We start from the raw sequence: 21,699 nt of genomic DNA, 5'->3' as shown, positions 1-21,699 counted from the left end.
ACTATGAAAAATGAAATCGGTGGTAAGGATAGAAAAATGGATGATATGCATATGTACTATCACTGCCAGCAGTGTACACAGGCACAAGAGACAAAAAATAAACAAACAAAAAATCATTCTCAATTTCAAAAGAGTAGCTATTCATAGTTGCATTTGTTGCTTGAAACGGAATGAGGACTCTATGTAAATACATACAAAGGCATGCCTTTAATTACATATAAACTAGACCCTCCTATAAGTAAATCTCTACTCACAGAGCAACACAATGCCAATGGCATGATATTTGTGTGATGCTGAACCAAAATAGTGATTTTTAGTTCAACATTTTATTTTTCATCATATACTGGAATGAGCATTTTCATGAGCATTGGGTATGTGTTAGAATGAGTCATCTTAAGTTTTTGAAATAGGTAACTTAGCATTTATCACAATAGGTAATTTTTGTACTGTACACGTGCACAAGACAATTAACAAAAAGAAGTTACATTCTCAATTAAAAGAAATAAGTACTCAGAAATGTATTTAATGCTCAAAAAGAAATGAGTGTTCTGTACAAAAGACATGCCTTTAATAACATATACACTAGACTAGGGGTTGGCAATTTTTCTGGAGTTAAGAGCCATTATCTCGATGTTTCATATTATATTTTTTTAAAGCCAAAAATATTTTCATACATCAATAATAGTAGAAATACATCATAACAGTTATCTGATGAAAACGTGCATTTATTATGAAATAAAAATGTTAGATTTTAAGTAGCAACATCATGTATGATTAAACAAATTAAAGAAAATGAAACTTTTGTATACAAATTTAAATAAACCTAATAGTAAAAACCTAATTTCATTGCTTTAGCCAGGATATTTCGTTTCTTCTTGAAAGAGGAATGTCTGGATATGTTCAAGGCAAAAAGCAAAATGTTTCAATACTGAGCCTCAGGAGAGCCAACACACTTTGTTATGCAAAAAAGATCAGAATATAGCCTATTCTTCCTCTAATTAAGAGCAGCAGGTATGAGTCTACTGAGTCACAAGTTACCAACCCCTGCACTAGATCTTTCTAAAAGTAAATCTACACTCTCAGTGAAACATAATAGAAATGCCATCATTTTTGTGTGAAAATGAGCCAATACAGATATTTAAAATTCAACTTTTTTTTCGTTATGAAAATTAATAACCATTTAGATCAGTACAGTAGCTGCCACTTATAAAATCACTATACTTTAAAATCAGTCACTTTTTAAAATCAAATCTGGAAGAACCGAATCTTCACACTTTCAAAACATGTTAAAACCATCCGTCAATAAAATCATTATCACTGTTTCATAAAATCAAGCATTTGGAGAGCATACGTTAAAAACTGATAAAGACAGTTATAGTATGTGCAATATACCAACAGCGTGGTTACCACACCCAGAGACTGCAGTTTCATTCTTGTTGTGGATTCATTAGTCTGGAATAGTGAATAATCAAGGTGGAAGCAGATATTATCCTTAGCTATGGCTTAAGGGCAGTAACTTATTGCTTAATACCCAAGCTTTATCTTTAACTTACGAGTTGAACTGCACCATGCCTGTCGACTCTCACTGGTGTGCTAAATTTACTTTAGCAGCCAGCTTGTTGGCACTATTAGTTTCAATGAAATGATATCTGCCTCCAGCTCGGTTATTCACTATTCCAGACAAATGAGTCCATAACAAGGACCAAACTGTAGTCTCTAGGTGCAGTAACCAGGCCGTCAGTATGCTGCATGTAGTTCTGCCTTAGACCTGGCAGAAGGGCAGTAACTTAAAGTTTAATACAAATATAGTATGTTAAAAATTGTGACAGACATAATTTATGTGGCACCAAGAAGTGGAGGAGTTGGTCTTGGAAGGTGGAGAAATAGCAGTGCCAAATTCTCTTTCTGCAGTTGCTGGCAGAAAAGTGCTTGATGTCATGTGATGCACTTTACAGCAAAAAAGGAATTAATAATGAAAGTTTTAAAAAAACTTATATGAACTGCAAACAATGCTGAATCTTTATTTTCAAACTCATCAACAATTATAATACAATACACCAATCTTTTAAGATCCTTGTGTAAAAGTTTTTTCAAAAATGTACCTCATGCTTACTCAATATATCAACTATTTATGGAAACACTTAAAATAAAATTTAAATATAGTGATTCATTTCCTTCTTAGAGCATTTAAATATGAGATTTTTTTTAAGTGCAGGTATGTCAATTTATAAAATTAGCCGCTTAATAAAACAAAATAAACTCGGAACAAATTGGGTTTTAATAAGTGGCAGGTACTGTACAAGGTGTGTTTGACAATAAGTTCTCTTATTTTTTTAAGTAGGTTATTCTTGCAGTTACATTCATAGCTAACTTCTCATATAAATTTAGACAATATAAATAAAGGGTTTCTTTAATAAAATATAAAACTGGCCAGAACAGTCACTCCTATACTTTTCTAGAGAGACTAAGTATTTTTCATTAGGCTGAAATAAAATTCAATCTAATCACAGAAAGAAGAAAAGAAAAGGTAAGAATAAAACAAAAGGCATGATTTAACATAAAATTTTCCTTTTTCTTTTCTTTTTTTTTTTTTTTTTTGGCGAAGATTGTTGGTAAGATACATTAAGAGAGAATATATTTGTATTAAAATACAACTGAACAGAAAGGGCATGGCATGAATTTTTAAAGGTATACAAATCTAAGGAAATTGAAGGCGTGTTGTGGTAAAAATGAAGATGAAAATGATAACAGATCACAAAGCTATTCATAACTAACAGCACTTTTCCATCAAAGAATGAATTATGTTGATTTTATAAAGATTACAACATGTTACCATTCCAACATGGTCCACATATTTAATTTTTTCATAGTATCCTTGAACGAACTCAAATTTCCAAGCTAATTGGTGGTAATGCAAGGACAGTGATACAACAAATAACATCATTACATTTCATTCCCATAAATCTAAATGCATTTACATGAAAAATTGCATAGTTGTTCCAAATAACACAGGAAACGTGATGTACTCTATAGCAACAAATAAAAATACCTGAAGGGGAGGAAACTTTAAAACCATATAGAAATCTAATGAAAAACTATGAACACAAAAAATTAGTTCACACAAAAATCTGGACAAAACAACATGCATAGATTTACATTTTTTTAATATCACAGAGATATAAGTGAAATTTAAATGTGTAAATACATTTATGAATGGAAAGGTAAATGCAGTCACCTACTTCAAAGCTTTTTTACTCAGACTAAATAAAGTGTGCATAAAATGTATCTTTCAGACACTTCAGGTACTCTGAAAAACTGCTTTTTGATATTCTTTAATATGACTTCTTATTTTTCAACTTCTCAATTAGATTGCAAATTTTTAAAGCAGGCCCCAATTTTAAGCCCATGTACTTCATCATCATTTCACTATTCAAAAGAAGAAATGCTTTTCCATCAATCTCCTATGAAAAGAAAATAATAATGTACAAATGACAAGAAATGAATAAAGAATAAGGCAAATGATTTAAAACTTACATGTTTTTTGAAGAGATCAGCATGTGCAGCCATGTTTTCATCCGCAGAACAAATGTGATTAATCACATCATCAATGCTCCATTCAGCTGGTTTTGAGATGTGTTTTTCAACATGCATATGAATATCTGAAAGGTCAAATAGTTTGTAGTAGTACAAGGACAGTATAAGTTTTACTTTTAAAAGTAGAACTTCTGCATCTCCTCATCACACTATAAAAATGAGAATTGGTTTTGTTTCACTATTTGAACAAAAAAGATTTCCTGATCGTAACCCCCCCCCCCCCTTTTTTTGCACTTTTGTAGCAAATTTGCCGTATCTAAAGGTGAAGATTAACAGTCCTCACTCACCTATTAGCTACCATAAACCAAAATATTTAAATGCCGACTAAAGATTTTAGTGCCTATCGCCACTGAAAATACTCCAGTAATTGGCTGTAAGAGGTCATAGTATCAACCACACTAAGAAAGAATATATAATGTGTCAAAGAGAGAACTTTCTGCAAATTATAGCAACACCAGTACCATTTTTTGATTTTGCCGATCTTCTCTTCCGACATTGCAGCTTGCAATGAATCAAGTGATTTTCCTGTATGACTGTATTTATTTTGCCAAAAACTTTCATCATTAGAATAAGCTTCTTTCTCCCCTTTGTATTTTCTGTATAAGATATAGGCAATTGCGATCATCTCTCGAGCCAGGATTTTCCTTTTCTGCTTGTAAAAGCGCTAATTAATCCACCATTTGTGCCACTTATCAAGTATTCAAATTGAAAATTTCACATTTCTACAAAACTCGAAAATCCCCTTATTTCATCTATTAATTCATGCATAAATCAATGCTTCTATACTGCAAAAGTTTTCATAAATTTGCACTAAAATTGGTAAATTCAGCAGATTGAAGAAAATGAAGCTATTAAAAAAGCTTCAAACTTTTTCATTTTACACTATCCTTTAATTTTTAAAGTATCCATTAATACAGTATGGATGTAAATGAATTATTACTATTCTTAAAATAAGTTTTTTAAACATATACATTGCTTTAAATTACTCCTCATGTCAATGTTTTAATTTATTTTGAGGATTGAACTGAATTTTAGGATGTTTTGAAGATTTTTAGTACTAAAAATGGAGTTTTATAGTTTTCATCACTTAAGAGAAAAAATCTTTTTTTTTTTTTTTTTTTTTTGAAACATGCCAAACTTTGCTCACGAACATATTAAACCGAAAATTAGATGAAGGCTTTTGAAATCTTAATCCCTCTGAATCCAGTAAATATTTCAATTTTGAACGCTGAAAGTCATTTTAACACATTCTGGCTGCTGGGTTGAATGTATGTATTTCATTTTTTTTATCTTGACTGCATAAATCTTGGGACTTATTGGTAGTTAGTAATTATTTTTTGAAAAATATGTGCAATGAAAACTTATGTTGATTGATACCCACTCAAAATTGACCGTTCAAAGCTCCAAGATTTTGAAGAATAATAATGACTATCAGATTTCTTGTTTGATGTTATCAAACCCGTATGCAAGCAAACTCTTAAGTTTAAAAAGAAATTTTTCTGCAGAGTTTGATCTTTGATTAGATATTTTTCAGATTTCTTTAATAAAAGTGACATTAAATTACAAATTTTTATTAACAGTAACTTCTTTTATTATTTTTTAACATGTATATGCGATCATTCTATATTATTGCAAATTAATCTTCATCAAACAAATTGTTTTATATCTACAACTTAATAACTGCTTGTGAATGTTAAGACTTTTGTTGTAGCCACCAAAAATTTTAAGTGGCTACCAAAATTTCATGTATTAGTAGCCACTGGCAACCAAAGAAAATCCCAGTGTACACCATTAGTCTTATATGTATTATTTTTTCATTAAGTCGAAAACTGATGAGAAGATTTTCAAAGGTAGGGAATTTTACATTTCTCTTAGATCCACTGCAATTACCAAGTTTTCATTTTTGGACAAATAATGTTGGAAACTGCATATAAAAAATAAATTTTACTATACAGTAAAGATTTTAAAATTTAAAAAATAATTTTATGACATATTCAAATTACACTATCATTAAAACAACTCAATGCTTGTCACTTATTGACAAAAATTACATTGATATTGACAAAATATAAAATGAACTTTTCAAAAAAAAAAATCTTTAATTAAGAAATATCATGAATTTTTTAAAAACTAGCACAAGCTCTAAAAAAACACTCAAAAGTTGCTTACCCTCAGGTTCAGGCTGCAGACAGAGTTTTGGTAGCTTCAATGGCTTTAATAAAGACAATGAATTCCTTGAACTATTTTCTGATGAATCAGAAGACCAACGCCTTTTTTGACGCACAGGAAGCTCTGAATGAGTTAAAATATCTTCAGATGCTAAAAGAAACAAAACAATTTATAAAAATCTAAGATAAATATACCTTGTAAAAATATGCACTATATTTCATCACAATCATCTGAACTTGTATGTTGAAAGTTGAACATAGCTGAACCCTTCTTATCTGAAAACTTCAGACATTCGAATCTGCTTACATCTGGATTCAATGAGAGGTGATTGACAAAGAACCGTTTGATATTATTTTATAGCAATCAAACTGCAAGTTTTAATAATAGAATTCTATCTGAGCTTATTTCAAATTTTCCAGACTATAGATATCGGATTAAGAATATAAAATGCTGAAATGGGCTGGTAGTCAATGCTTGTATACCCAAATCTTTTATATACTCTAAAACCAGTTCCTAACTTCAACTATTACTTTTATGACATTATTAAACACAAAAGAAGCAACCAAAATATAATTATATTCATTTCATAACTACTGCAGACCTTGTTTATACAGTTCTCATTGATCCAGATCTCCAAATAATCTGCATCAAATTTGTACATTGAAAAAATTTCATATACAAAAATATCAATTTAAAATCATGCTAGCAAGAAAGTCACTAGGAGTGCATCAAATGTTGACTTTTTATTTTGATTAAATGTACAAGTCTGCAGAAAAAATATAACTAATTATGTTAATCTAACGAACAACATTATGGAGGGCTATTCCAACACTGCTCCAGCTGAACTACCAATTATTATAAAGAGTTAATTTGACTATGCTTCAATCGAATGCCACACCTGTTTGCAACAGACGACAGGAGACCAATTTTGATTTGAGAATTGATATGAAAAATTACTTTGTCTTATAAAGAAGTCTATGTAAAATTTATTACAAGACGTGGTTCTTTTATTGTAATAAATGGTGAGCCTGCCGATTAAAGCATTTGTTTCGCTTATTACCCATATTATCCAGATTTTCATAGGACCGCCTTTGTTCTCAGTTCGCTGTACTGTAATTCTTTCCAAAACAAACATATATATATATATATATATATATATATATATATATATATATATATATATATATATATATATATATATATTTTATATTTATATATATATATATATAATAAAAGTGAAAAATATTGAAAAGACCACACCAAAAGCCCATAGATGCGCAAAGCAGCAAAACTAAAAAGCCAAGTAAATATAAAATAAGCAAACAAAATTTCAAATATTAAACAATTATGTAAAAATAATGATGATAAAAAGGAAAATTGCAAATAGCATTAAATAGGAAAAGATAAAATATGAATCCAGAGCTCATCAGCCGTGGAGGATTCATTAATTATGGTCAAAAGACCAAAAATTTTTTTTTTAACTATGAACTAAAAGAGAATGTTTAAGCTCCAGTACATGCAATATAGAATAACATTGGGCAAATGCACCACTTGCTAAACTATAAACAATAAACAAGAGCTCAAACCTAAAACTAAAAGCAGGGGGTTTCACCTCTACTAATTAGGAAAACAAGTTCTGATAATTAGCCATCCACGGGACAGTACCTGCCAATAAGAAAATTATCTTACCTTGAAATCCATATAAAAAGAGCCAATTCCGATGTTCAACGTGATAGAAATTCCTTCCAGTTGTCAACATAAAAATAAAAAATAAAATCATATCCAAAAGATCCAAAATCACCTCCAAAATGGTTCTGGAATAATCTTTTGGATATGATTTTATTTTTTATTTTTACGTTGACAACTGGAAGGAATTTCTATCATGTTGAACATCGGAATTGGCTCTTTTTATATCAATTTCAAGGTAAGATAATTTTGTCATTGGCAGGTACGGTCCCGTGGATGGCTAATTATCGGAACTTGTTTTCCTAATTAGTTGAGGCGAAACCCCCTGCTTTTAGTTTTAGGTTTGAGTTCTTGTTTATTGTTTATAGTTTAGCAAGTGGTGCATTTGCCCAATGTTATTCTATATTGCATGTACTGGAGCTTAAACATTCTCTTTTAGTTCATAGTTAAAAAAAAAAAAATTTTTGGTCTTTTGACCATAATTAATGAATCCTCCACGGCTGATGAGCTCTGGATTCATACTTTATCTTTTCCTATTTAATGCTATTTGCAATTTTCCTTTTTATCACCATTACTTTTATATAATTGTTTAATATCTGAAATTTTGTTTGCTTATTTTATATATGACTCTCTGTTTAACGACTTTCAAGGAACCACAAAAAATCATTTTTAAGTAGCAAGCATCCTTAAATAGCATGCTTTTAAAATTATAGTGGAACGTCTGGGACCTTGAAAAGCCGTCTTTAAATAAAGAAAGTCGTTACTTACTATAAAATATATACATACACCAACTAGAAAATTTAATACCGAGAGCTAGTCAAATACAATACTGTTAGAAAAATAAAAGAAATTAAAATAAATCCTTCCTATTTTGAGTGTTACTTCAGTGTGTGCACAGTTACTTACAGTAGCAGCATGCAGGTTTTGTTTTACAAAAAAAAAAAATATCTTCTGCTTATGGACTGATGATGACATCTTCATATTTTTATAACTTATGATTTGAGGGCTTTTGGAATCATTGATCATTTTCCTCTAAACACTGTTGAACTGAAAGGCTTTGCAGATGGTTAATTTTCATATCAATTTCTTTCATTTTTACATCTGCTACTTTTCTCTTTCCTTTTAAATGACACCATACCCTCCAACATTGGGCATCTGTAGCACACATTACCTACCCTATGACCGATATAAGGGTTTTTTTTTTTCAATCTTTTAAAATACAGAAATTATCGAAATCCACCTCCTTTTAGTGTATGTTTCAAAATTATTTTTAACATTAATTTGTTTCAAATTAGACTTATTTCAATAGTAACTACGGAAATTCTGTCGCAGTTGGGGGGTGTATGAAACATATATTTAGTTGGCTTTGAGGTTTAGCTGGAATGAAAATCAACTTTAAATAAAAAGGGAAATTTTCACTACATAAAAATATTTCACTTCAAAAATCAAACAAAAAATTAAGTATTCTTCCAAAAGAAAGTATGCATATTAAAATTTTAATACTAAAAATCAAGATGAAAGAGAATTAATACAGTAGTCTCTGCTTAATGGAATTGTGGATTTTACTATCAATTGCCTTCTGCTATAAAAAATTCGTTGATACCAATTTCTTCTATTCATTTTTATATTAAAATGATTGCTTTATATGATCATTATATTCTTTGATATTCTATTTTCGAATCTGGGATCAGGTTTGAAACAATCAGAAACTGTTTTGTTTATTCCACATTTTGCAAAACATTGAAAAGGAAACTATAAATGAATGAACTGATCGAAATTTTTTCAGATAATAACATCTCGAAAGCTCAAGTCATGAAAGGAAATTAATCAAAAAACAATCCTGTAGCTTCCACATGCACATAATCAGAAGTTTGATAGATTGTTTCAAAAAAACGGATGTTGGAACAACTGAGTGAGATGAAGAATGCCTTGGTGTTGAACCAGAACCACCTGCTACAAATGATGAAATGAAGAATTTATTATAAGTGTTAAAATGTGGAGCACAACAGAACTTTGATGACTTTTAAAAAACCTTCAGTTGTGAGCGATTTATAAATGAGCTTCAGAAAAATTGCAAACAATTAACTATTATCAATCTTTTTAAAATATGCATACATTTTTTATAGACCCTGAACTTTAGCCCTTTCTCATGGATTTTGCATATAAGTGTGCTAAGTTCCACCTCCTATTTCTCTTTAAAAAATGAATTTTCCAAAAACCCTTCCTTAGTGCTTAAGATATATAATGAACCTACAGTGGTTCCCAAAAGTGTTCGTACACTTTGAAATTTTTTACTAAAACCAAAATAACTCGAAACTGAATTCGAATATGAAGTGCTATATTTTTTCACATCATTCCTATGTCATTCTAAATATAACCCATTGGTTTTTTTTTTCAAAATATTGATGGATCTTCTTTTTGAAATGGGTCAGAAAATGAAGAGCCAGAGAAATAACATGCCACAAAAGTCATCGTACACTCAAATGTTTTCGAATAAATTCATGATTAAAATTATATGTCATTTTTTTATTAGTTTTGCATTGTGTTGACCCTTAAAAGTCATTTGCCTTCAATTTTTTGTTTATTTATTCCTAAATATTGTGCTTATTACTTTAAAATGGCTGGTATTCGCAAAAGAAACAGAAACACCATTCGAAATTTGAATTTTTTCCTCACAATAGTGGTAAATTGGTTTGAAATGTCTAAATTAGTTAAGTTGTTCCATTCTATAGTAAAGTGCTTGATAAAATGCTTTAAAGAAAAACTCGGACTGAAAACAAGGTAAGAAAAGGTCAACCGGCAAAGTTGACAAAGCCTGATCAGAGATTTACAGTTAAAACATTTCTGAAAAATACACATTTGAGTGCTATAAAAGTTCCTGCAGAGTTAAATCAAAATGTTTACATTTAATTTTCACCTAAAATTGTTCGCAAAGTTCTCTGATTAGATGGATTAAATGGAACCTCTTCCCGCAGAAATTTTCTTGGCCATGCGAAAAACAGAAAGCTTAAGCTTTTTGTCGCAAAATTGATGATAAATAAGCTCAAAACGTTTTGGAATTACATCATACTTACAGATAAAAATGAATTCAACGCTTTTGGATAAATTGTTGTATAGTTCTAAATAGAAGAAAAAAATTAGGAACTTAATCTTCAGAACTTAGTTGGACCAGTTAATTAGCACGGGGAAGGTGTTCTTGCGTGAGGGTGCATATCAGCATCAGAACTTGGTAGTTTGGAATTTTTTGATGAAATAATGAATCAGGCAGTTCATTTAAATATTTTAAAAAACCAATTTTGAACTCTTCGTCAAAAATTTGGTTATCGAAACAACTTTTTTTAAAATCAAGATGACGAGAAGAAGCACACGGTTTTCAACCTTTGCATCTAGTGCCTCAAAAATTGTCCTAAAGCTTAGAAAATATCCCTTCAATCTCCAGATTTGAACTTAATGTAACATATTTAGAGATATATGGAGGCTAGATAGCTAGATTATTAAAATATGGCATTGAAATGAAAATAGAGCTAGAAACAGTAAGACTCGAAGAGCAATTGAACACTTACTCAGAAATTACACAAAAAAAGAAAGAGAAAGAATGAAATCTATATTCCTAGGTGTTTAAAAGGTGTTGTTGATACTACATGATAGTCTACTAAATAATACCTTAATAAAAAGTTAGATTATTAAATAATATATACACATTTTTAAAGTGTACGAAGACTTTTGTGAGATAAAATTTCCGGCACTTTTTGGTTTTTAAAAAATTAAGTTTTAATATATTTTTAAAAAACTTCATGTAGTTTTGTTGAAAATTGATCTTAGATCTTATAACTAAATACCTATTCCGAAATATGATTCTAACCAATTTATAGGGTCCTATTTCATTGAAAGTCATAGGTGTACGAACACTTTTGGGAGCCATTGTATAAGTACAGTCTAAGCAGGAAAAAATGAGTCTCATTATTTATTATACAGACCCTGTATACATCCACATTTTAACTGCCTAGACTTAGTAATTTCGGCTATGTGTTGATAAATCAGTGCAGAGAAGCTATTTTATACATGCAGATGAAGTTCAAAATTGTCAGGTTTGCTTCCTCTCTCAGATCAAACATCATTTTGGGGGAGTTGTTTCTTTTACTTAAACAAAAAAGTGCAAATGCTTTGCATAATTTTCATAATTTCAAATAGTATTTTGGCATATTTCAGAAAATGGGATCATCCCACAGACCTTGCTTAATATTAAGAAAGAATACTACTGGGATTTATAAACAGTTTTGATCAATTAGGTTTCAGATCGTACAAACATTTAATAAATTGTAACACCTATAATGTCAGTAAAATATGACTATATAAAGCAGGAGTTCTAAAGCTGAGTGCCGTAGGGGGAGGCAAGGGGTGACACGAGGTGTTCCATTGTATCAATATATCGGTGTCTCACAGCTATCTCAGTGTTATTTCTGGGATTAGATATCTTATTGTTGCTCTGAAGGTGACGATATGTGTATATGACAGATAGAGTAGGGTGCTGTGAGAAAATTCTAATTCTTCAAAGGGTGCCATGAATCCGAAAAGTTTGGGAATCCCTCTGTTTTAAGAGTTTGGAAATATTGAAAATTTTTAGAATTAGTATCTTCAATTTCTTAACATTTAATTTTGAATGATCCATATTTGTACTATTTTTGAAAGTTTTTGAAACTAAGTTCTGAACTATTTTTTTTTTAAATTACATTTAGCGATATTTTTAAAACTATGATCTATTTACTTTTCAGCAGTGCCCATAATATTAAGAAAGACTCCAGGAAAAAGCTAAAATTGAAACAAAACTAAACAACAAATCGGTATTATTATGCTAACATTGCAGTTCTGGAATAAATGTTACTTCAGTGGGCGGATGAAACCAAGTGAATTTATCCCAAAAAGATCTAACTTATGTAGTGCTCTATAAGTCGCAGAGTGCAATAGAAGTCATGTGTATGAAAGAATACTTGTAGTTGAAATTATCTTCATTAGTTTTTCTACATGGTGAATATATACAAAAGAGTTCATCGGTGAGCTACTTACATATGAAAAATATAAATTGAAAAATAATTTATCTTGAAGCAGTTCTTACATAGTAAACTTGCATAACCTTTAATACCCAATCAGTAAAGTGACCAAATAAAGTCTTTTAACAAGCCGAAATACAATTAAGCACTGCCGAGTCACAAATAGGCGACTCGGCAGACCCCCAGTAGCAGAAACTTTCTAGCCAGTCTGCGACACTATTTTGGGCAGTTGAAAATAAACTGCAACTTATTACTAGTTTTATTTTAAGTTTTCATAAAATACACAAGTCCCTTGTAAAGGTCAAGACTCAGAACTGACCAGTGGCCACCAAACAACCAGTGGGCCAACTGGCCAGTGGCCACTAAACCCAAAAAACTTAGTGGCCACCACTGTCGCAGAGTTTTAAAGTATTAAAAGGGGGGAGGGGATAGCAGTTTTCACGACTTTCATAAAAATAAACAGAACTCTGCGCACTATGAAAAACAATTATTCAGTACATATATGTTTAAAGATGGAAAATTTAAGCTAAAATAGGTTTTTGAATTTTTTTCAAAAAATGAATGAATAAATAAATTAATAAATAAGAAGTTGGCAGGAAACTGAATTTTAGATGAATGTTTTAGTTTATAGCAAAACTTTGAAAGCAATGAAGATCAAATTCAATTGTGCAGATAAAAATTCATTTTTCATGAAAATAATTTTTGAAAAACCATGATTTTTTGTACATTTTATGTTATCTTCAATAGTTTGTACTGAAGTAAACATCCAATTCTGTTTTTGGAAATTTTGGAGGCAAGTTAATAGGTTTATCTATTTCCATCTTGCGAATAACCAAACATGGCATCTACATGAAAAATTCATGATTGTAAATAGATTTTTGAATTTGTTACATAAAAGTAGTAATAAATTCAAAATCCTTAAAAAACTACAATTTAAATGAAATAGTAAGTTTTTAGCACATTAGCCTCTAAAGCAATGAAGATCAGATAATATTCTAAAGATAAATTTTGCATTTTTCAAGACAATAATTAAGAATTATCCGATCAAAATGGCACATTTTGCATAATTTTCAATAGTTTGCATTGCAGTAAACATCCAATTCTGTTTATAAAAACGTAGGCACTTAAAGAGTCTTTCTTACCAACATCTTGGGAATGACCAAACATGCCGACTACTCCAAAAATTAAGATATAAATTTCCGACATTGTTGCAAAAAAATAATTTAAAAAATAGAAATCCTCTTGAGACTACAATTCACTTGAAAACTTTTTAGTTCTTTTGTGTCCAAAGCAATGAGAATAAGCTGAAATTTTAAATATAAAAATTTTTCATTTCTCAAGAAAATTATTGAAATTTTTTTTTTAAAAATGAACGATTTGGTGCCATTTTAAGTTATTTTCATTAGTTTGCAATTAAATAAAACATCTAATGAGCCATTCTAGCATTACGTGTGTGGCTTTTTGACACCACTTCTTTGCAAAAAACAATAAAAACGAAAATGATATTTTTAAAATATCTCTTAAATAGTTTCTATTGGAGTTACAGAATATATATAAGAGTTTTTAGGTGACAGTGTTTTTTCCAACGATAATTTTTAATTTTTTTTATAGAATTGAACTTTTATAGAATATTTTTTTATAGTTACGTGTGTGACTCAGAGAATCTGAAAATAAGCTATACCTCTTATCATTTTGTAATTTCCTGCAAAGTTTTGAAAGGTAAATGAACAGAAGTTTTTTTGCATGTGCCTAAGTATACCAAGTAAGTATTCCATAACTTTTTTTCCTAAAGCTCGTACGACAGCAATAAAAAATATTTTATTAGCATTACGTGTGTGACCACGTGCAGCAGTTGAGGGGTATTTCCTAATAAAAATCCAGTTTATGTTGGATCTTTGCCAAATTGCACACAGAGGTTCTTTGGTGCTCAGGAACTCACATGTAGATTTTTGTCCCCCTGTGGGAGGGGAGCTGTGACTCCCCCTCCCACAGGGATTTTCCTGATTCAAATTTCGTTTACATTGGAGCTTTGCAAAATTTGGCAGAGAGGACCTTTGGTGCTTAAGAATTCACATAGGTGTATTTTCGCCCCCCTATATAGGTTGACCCCCCCCCCCATTAGGGGCTTTTTGCCTGAAAATCTGTGTAACAGGATGGTTAGGCCTATTATTAACAACTAGGGGGCTATCGCCCCCTGCTTGCTAACGCTCGCCAACCCCCGGAACTGCTTACGCAGTTCCTTCGGATCGCTTTGCGATCCGAGCTCGCTACGCTCGCTCACCGATCACCAAATATTGGTCTAGCTTTATCTGTATTAAAAAAAGGTAGGTTTTTTTTCATATGAATATCATAACACTTATGATTTTCATACATTTAAAAGGGGACAATTAGTTTGACGTGCAACTCGTGCATTGGATTATTATAAAGCAAAAGTTTGCAATTCCATTATCTTTTGAGAGAAGTATGTAGAGGAACATTTTTGTACTAAAATTACAAACATAATATAATCTTTGTTTCCTACATTTACTGAATGCAAAAGAAATTGCACTGAAAAAAACCCTACCATGTTAACACACTAAAAAACACTTCATAGTCATTAATTATACTATGTTCAGTGTCAAAACATGTGTGTATATATGTTTTAATATGTCTAACAGTTGCAAAGAGCAAGCAACTTCTGATATTCTCTGAAAGCAGTGATTTAGTAAAAAAAATTTTAGAATGAGTGTTTAAGAGTCAAGAAACCAAATCCAGTGGCACGACAGCTTATGACGGCCAAGGCCTACTGTACCCATCTCACTCCTTCTGACCAAGGGCTCTGGAGTGCTAGGCAGATGTTCTGGTTAAGAGGTCAGCCTAACGCGGAACCCCCAGGGTTTAGTTCCCACGCATACTTGGTACTTATTTTATCGACTCACTGAAGGAATGAACAGCTGAATCAATCATGCCCAACCCGGAGATCGAACCCGGACCTGCAGCATGAAAAGGCTACCACTGAGCCTCTGGTCTTCAGAGCACTTGAATATAACTTACGAAGCAGGCTACGGAGTCATCAGATGAAAGATCTGAACGCAATTAGTCAGAAATGCTGCCGATACGCTAAGGTGCACAAATGCACACCGTCTTCAAATCGAGAGAATTCCGCAAGTGTTTCCGAATACATTTACGGATTAATCATGCACTTTACCGGAGAAAAAGGGTTGACATAAGACTGATAATTATAAAACTGGAGAAAAATATTATTGTAGCAAAAAAAATCATGGATTATTATATAACACTAATATTTGTCATACATCGGATACCATTTATTTCATTCGATAGCAATGTGCCTTCGAAATTCAAACGTAAACAATTACCCGTTAGATTAGCCTTCCTAATGACTATAAATAAAGCAGGGGGTCAAAATGATTTTGTGAAAACATATTAGCAGTAAAATCAGGTTTCACGATCAATTTGTTGCTTTACTTTGGCACTGTGGTCAGTTCTCAACATCAATGCCATTGCAAAAGTATGAAATGTTTCACTCTTCAGGTCTTCATGATTCAATTTGTTTTTTTACTTGTCATTGTTGTTTAGTTCTTAACTTCAATGCATTGCAAAACTAAGTGACATGTTTGGCAGTGAGAATTGTCCACTAAATTCATTTAGTCTATGTGGAATAACATGAAGCACGGTTTATATGTTTCTCTTCTATTCGTTTTTATCAATTATACGTTTTTTAAATTGTTCCTAGAGGGTCTAATATACATTTTCTTCACCAATTATACATTTTTTCATTTGTATACTTTTTCATTAGTCCCTTCAAAAACATATAAGCGGTGCTTAACTGTATATAAAAAAATGTGGTTAGAAAAAAACTTCAGTATTCACAGGTTGCAGTTAGTTAAGTTTGACCACGAAAAGAAGGTGGATGACCTTGAAGTGAGACATCATTTGTAATTGGTAGAATCTTCCAGAAAGCACCAAATAGTAAGAGGCATGGTCTCGCTAATCCTATCTATTCCAAATTAATAACAAACAACCTATTACAAATGATACAAGTGATGTTTTCGCATTAAGGTCATCCACCTTCTTTTCGTGGAGTAGGACTCTGGTTTTATGGTAAAGGAGTCAGAGTCGAAGGTGGAAAACTCAAGAGACGGAGTGGGTAATTTTCTCTCAAAATTCGCAGTTCTACCAATATTTGCGGAGTTACAGCCAGAGTCAGACTAATTTTTGGTAAAGAAGTCGGAGTCTCTAAAAATTCTGTAGTCGGAGTAAGACATTTTTCCTCCGCCTCTACAGCCCTGGTAAGTAGGGAACTTTATTTTTTGCAAGCACTATGGTTAAGGGAAAAACTTTTCGACATCAACATTAACTTTGCAAAGGATTTTTTTAAAAAAAGGATTTTTGTTATTAGCATTTTTTTTTTAAATAAAATAATATTTTTCTCCAGTTTCATTAGTATCACTGTTATTTCAACTTTTTTTCTCCAGTAAAGTGCATGATTATACCGGAAATATGTTTGAAACTACTAACAGAACTCACTCGATTTGCAATTCGCAGTTCACGGCATGCGTTTGAGCGCCTAATCCTATCGGCAGCATATCTTACCGATCAGCGTTTAAATCTTTCATCTAAAGACTCCTAAGCACACTGCACTTTTCTTTGTAAATTATATTCAAGTGATTGGAAACACTCATTCAAAAATCAAAATTCTAACGCTAGACATCTAACACTAGAAGCGAGTTTGCAACACTTGTAAACAACGATTGTAAACAAAGCGGAATCGTTGCCAACGGAGAGAAAGAAATAAAGGCTCGTTTTGTGCCACGCATAAGCGTTTTATATATATAGATGATAACATTTTTTTAATTGAAAAAAAAGCCTCAGATGTCTGAATTTAAATTTTGTGGCATAAATCTACACAGCAGCATCTTTTCCACACATTGACGGGAAGTTTTACACTATTTTTTCCTTTATTTAAGCCTGATAATTGCAAATGCATCACTGGACACAACTCTTATTTTCGAGGCAGACCTGTGCAACGCCGGGCAATGCAGCCAGTAAATACTTAAACTGAAAGGATATATTCACAAAACAAAGAATAAAGTGAAATTAATTTTCATTTGAATGCAAATTAAATAGTAATGTCAAGCTTATAAACTATCACGAACTTCGAATACTTACTTTTGTGGTTTGGAATATTTTAAATCATCTGTAGAATTTATTCACTTCTCTTTTCAAAAGCCAAAAATTATCAAAAAATATTAATGCAATTTCAGGTAAATAGAACATTGTACTTTTTATCTTAAAGTATGTAGATTGCGAATACTTAGTTTAAATTGTTCTTATGGTATGAAATAAACAATTCTTACTTATTTATTTATTTATTATTAATATTATTATTAATTATTTTTTAACACAAATCGAGTTTTGGTTTCAGTGCCAGCACACAATATTTATAGTTAAATTATGTAAAGAACCTTTTTTCTGTAAAAATGCTACGTAAAAATGGTTTTATAATGAAAACCAATCAGGAGCGTTACGTGTGCGACATCTTTCAAAAAGCCTCGTTTAAAATTTTCTACCGAATGTTTGAAGATGAAAGCCTGGTTACAGGTATTATGCATCAAATTAATTTATGATATGAAATATTTTTCTTCCAGTCGCTCAATTTGACATTGGAAAAAAACTTTTGTGTCTTTTGCATTATGTGTGTGACCAATAAAAAGTGACCTGCATATATTGGGGGAGTAAAAACTTATCAAAAGCCTTCATTAAAAAAAATTCAGACATAATTATAGTAAAGTATCTGTGTTCATGACATTTGATAGTTTTTCCTAAAAAAATGGGTGATTAAGTAAAAAAATGGCTCTTACATTTATTTCACTAACAATGCCTTTTTTTACCTCGTCTAAATGTTATCAAATAAGGCAAAAATAATATATAAACATATTTTAAACTCAAAATTGATACTAGAATTGAAAAGTGCAGATATTTTTAATATACAAACCAAAAAATAAGGTTTGTTTCGATATTATTTGAAAAAAAAAATTTGGGTGGGACAGGATCACTTTTTGCAGAATTGCCCTAATTCTGCTTTGTTTTTGAAATTTTTGGCACTTAAGCATCTTATCTACTTCAATCTTGTGAATGACCAAACATGGTGACTATGTTTCAAGCTGAACTGCTGAAGCATCCAATGCTTTTCCAGTCAAAAAACGATCTCCAAACGATCTTTGCCAAGTTGCATTTCTTTTTTTTCCCTTTTATTTATTTATTTATTTATTTTTTCTTTCTTTTTGCTCTTTGGTAAAATTGTCTGCAGGTCTCTGAAAAATCTGCGACGGACGCAAGTCTTGCATCTCACAGTTTCTGCAACTGGGGGCAGACTAAACTAAAAATGCAGTACCTTTCTTTGACAGTGAATTCCACCAACTAACGCAAATCATCTGGAGAAACTTTAAATATCCAGAGGCATTTGCATGGCATAGATTTGCATTCCACGGTGTTAGAATGGTGGCCAATGAAATGAACAGGAAATTTTTTCATTGCTTGATGTAAGGCACTCACGTGTTTAAGATTGAGAAATACGTCCCAATTACTAGAATAACATTTGTGGTTTTGAAAGATATAAGAAAATCGAGAACCTACTATAGCCAAAACTTATGAAACAATGTTATATGTTAAATAAATAATAAGAATTCATAGTATCATTAAGAATTCCTTACAAGAAATTTAGCATTTTTCAAAATTAACTAACTCACAATAAATTCCAAATTCTGCTAGCTGAAAATTGAATATTTAAACTTACGGAGAGAAAGATCATTCTGAAATGAAAATCAAACAATTAAAAATGTGCTTACCTCTTCTTACGGGTCCTTTACTTGCACATTTTGTACACCCACCATCTAAGGGTTGACTAGTATAAAAATTTTCACAACACATAAGATCTTCAAAGAGACTTTCCAAAAAACTCCAAAATGATGGAACACTGCCAATAGGGGGTAATCGACATGTATGCATTTTCCCATCAAAATTTGCTAAGGTTTGAAAATAAAAAGAATTTTAATTATTTTCAACAAAATCATAGTAATGATAAGTTCATGTAAATATGTTTTAACAAACAGAACTAAATTGAAAACACTTGCCACAATAAAAGAATTCAAATTATAAAAACTTTCATACAAAACTTTTTGTAATTTAAGCTAAATAAAAGTTATTTCATTGACCAATATGGTATTTTAATCATCTTTAACAATATTTTAAATATAGATCAAAAAGTTAATCATTTTCAACAATATTTTAAATCTATCATAAAGAATGAAAACAATGAACTGAATATTAGTCGATTTGTTAAATGGTTTGTAAGTCGAAATTAGCATCCATCAGTTTGGTGCCAATGGCACCTAATATTTTTTTTTTAGTTGCCAAAATATTTGGTTTGGTTGCAATTTCCAAATAACGTTGGTTAAATCCATAAATTATTCAAAGATTTATGCAAAATTGTATAAAATAAACATAAAAGTTTAAACTAGCTTTTAAAAAAAGTAAATAAAATAAATTTAAAAAAAACTGACGGTACAAAGTTATTGCTATTGTGCATTGTAAATATGAAGAGTAGAATGCCAATCCCTTCCCCAAGAATGAAATGTTGCTAATAAACTTAATCAATTTTAATTCAACTGCAATTTAAATAATTTTATACACTATGACATAAAGCAAACAGGAGCTGCAACATATAGCAATTTTTTTGATCGTCATAAGACCATGAAAGTTACCATTAAAACTAAGAAGTTACAAACTACGGTTTACCCAATGCAAGAGCCCCTCCTCCCCCCCCCCTCTCCAAAAAGAGAAATATACAGGGTTAGCATAAAAGAATATCCTGGTTTTAAAAATCCATATTTCATTACACTTATAACTATAAATGATACATAAAAATAAATATAAACTGAAAGTTTTTTTAAGGCACATAACTACTTAAATGTTCATGTTCCGCACTAGCCCAGCCAGAACTTCCTTCTGGAAGGGTATGTTTTGGTCACAACAGTCCCTACATGTGTATTAACTACTGTATTAGGATTGGCAACAAAGTTAAAACCTAGACCTCTGGGGAGTGTCCCCCCCCCCCTCCCACTTCGCTGTGTCCCTGACGTTTGGCCGTGCAGGTAACGATGATTTACCTTTTATGTGTTGGTCAGCCAGATCCCCAAACCTAACCCCATGTGATTTTTTTAACAAGATTTTATCAAAGCCAGTGTTTTTATAGCACCATTACATACAGTGAAACCTGTGTAAGTTGACCGCTTGCGGTGCACTACTTTAGTGGTCAATGTAAACAGGTGGTCAACTTACAAAGGTTGATTTTTATGATAAGAGCTAATTCCATGCCTGAAAAAAGCGGTCAACTTACAAGGACGGTCAACTTTACAGGTTTTACTGTACAACATTGCAAGCCAAATACCTAACCTTGTGCCAAAAAACCTAATCAAACCAAACAACATTGCAAGAACTGAAAGATCGCATATGTGTAGCATTACGAAAAATTGACAGTGAAACACTCCAAAATTTATGTTATAGATGTGTATTGCATTAGGAAAGGCGCAAACATCGAACATTTGTGAGTGCAAAAACATTTTCAGTTTATTTTTATTTTTGTGTATCATTTGTAGTGCCAAGTGTAATAGTTAATGAAATAAATTTTTAAAACTGGGATATTCTTTTATGCTAACCCTGTATTACTTAAAACCTCCCTCTGAAAATTTAATGAGCATGACCCCCCCCCACCCCCTCTAGGCAGGCACCCCTGATGAAAAGCATTAGAAATACTTTTACAGGCAAATATTTAAATTGAGACGCATCACAAAACAATAAAGTTTGAAAGCAAACCTACCACAAAGTTATCAACCACGAAATACCCCCAATACAGGAGTCCTCCCCTCCCCCACCTCCCAAAAAAAAAGAAAGGAACATGTTACTTAAAACACCCCTCTAAAAATTTTATTGGCACATGACCCCCCCTTCCCTCACCCCCTAAGTGGGCACCCATGATTTAGTGATACTTTAACATGCAAATAATTAAACTGAGACACATCAATGATTTAAAAGCAAATAAAGGAAAAACAAATAATTTCCCGAAACAAAAAATAAAATGAGTAGATTAAAGGTAACAAGGGTTAAAACAGCTTTTAACTTTTAGAAGAATAAAATACTTTCA

At 31.3% G+C, this 21,699-nt stretch overlaps 1 protein-coding gene across 1 annotated transcript in view; it reads right to left on the bottom strand.

Moving 5' to 3' along the window:
- Positions 1 to 2,569: 2,569 nt before the first annotated feature.
- Positions 2,570 to 21,699, bottom strand: part of LOC129231436 (sex comb on midleg-like protein 2) — an 89,639-nt gene continuing 70,509 nt past the window's right edge. The window contains exons 10-13 of the mRNA XM_054865751.1: positions 19,346 to 19,522; positions 5,764 to 5,913; positions 3,535 to 3,659; positions 2,570 to 3,461 (exon numbers count right to left, since the gene is read on the bottom strand). Of these exons, the coding sequence (XP_054721726.1) occupies positions 3,333 to 3,461; positions 3,535 to 3,659; positions 5,764 to 5,913; positions 19,346 to 19,522 (581 nt within the window). The 3' untranslated portion in view covers positions 2,570 to 3,332. The remainder of the gene's footprint in view (positions 3,462 to 3,534; positions 3,660 to 5,763; positions 5,914 to 19,345; positions 19,523 to 21,699) is intronic.

This window comes from Uloborus diversus, chromosome 10 (genome assembly GCF_026930045.1).
Source record: "Uloborus diversus isolate 005 chromosome 10, Udiv.v.3.1, whole genome shotgun sequence".
Classification (NCBI taxonomy): domain Eukaryota; kingdom Metazoa; phylum Arthropoda; class Arachnida; order Araneae; family Uloboridae; genus Uloborus; species Uloborus diversus.
The sequence above is the reverse complement of the archived record's forward strand: the minus strand, read 5'-3'. Positions and strand labels throughout refer to the sequence as shown.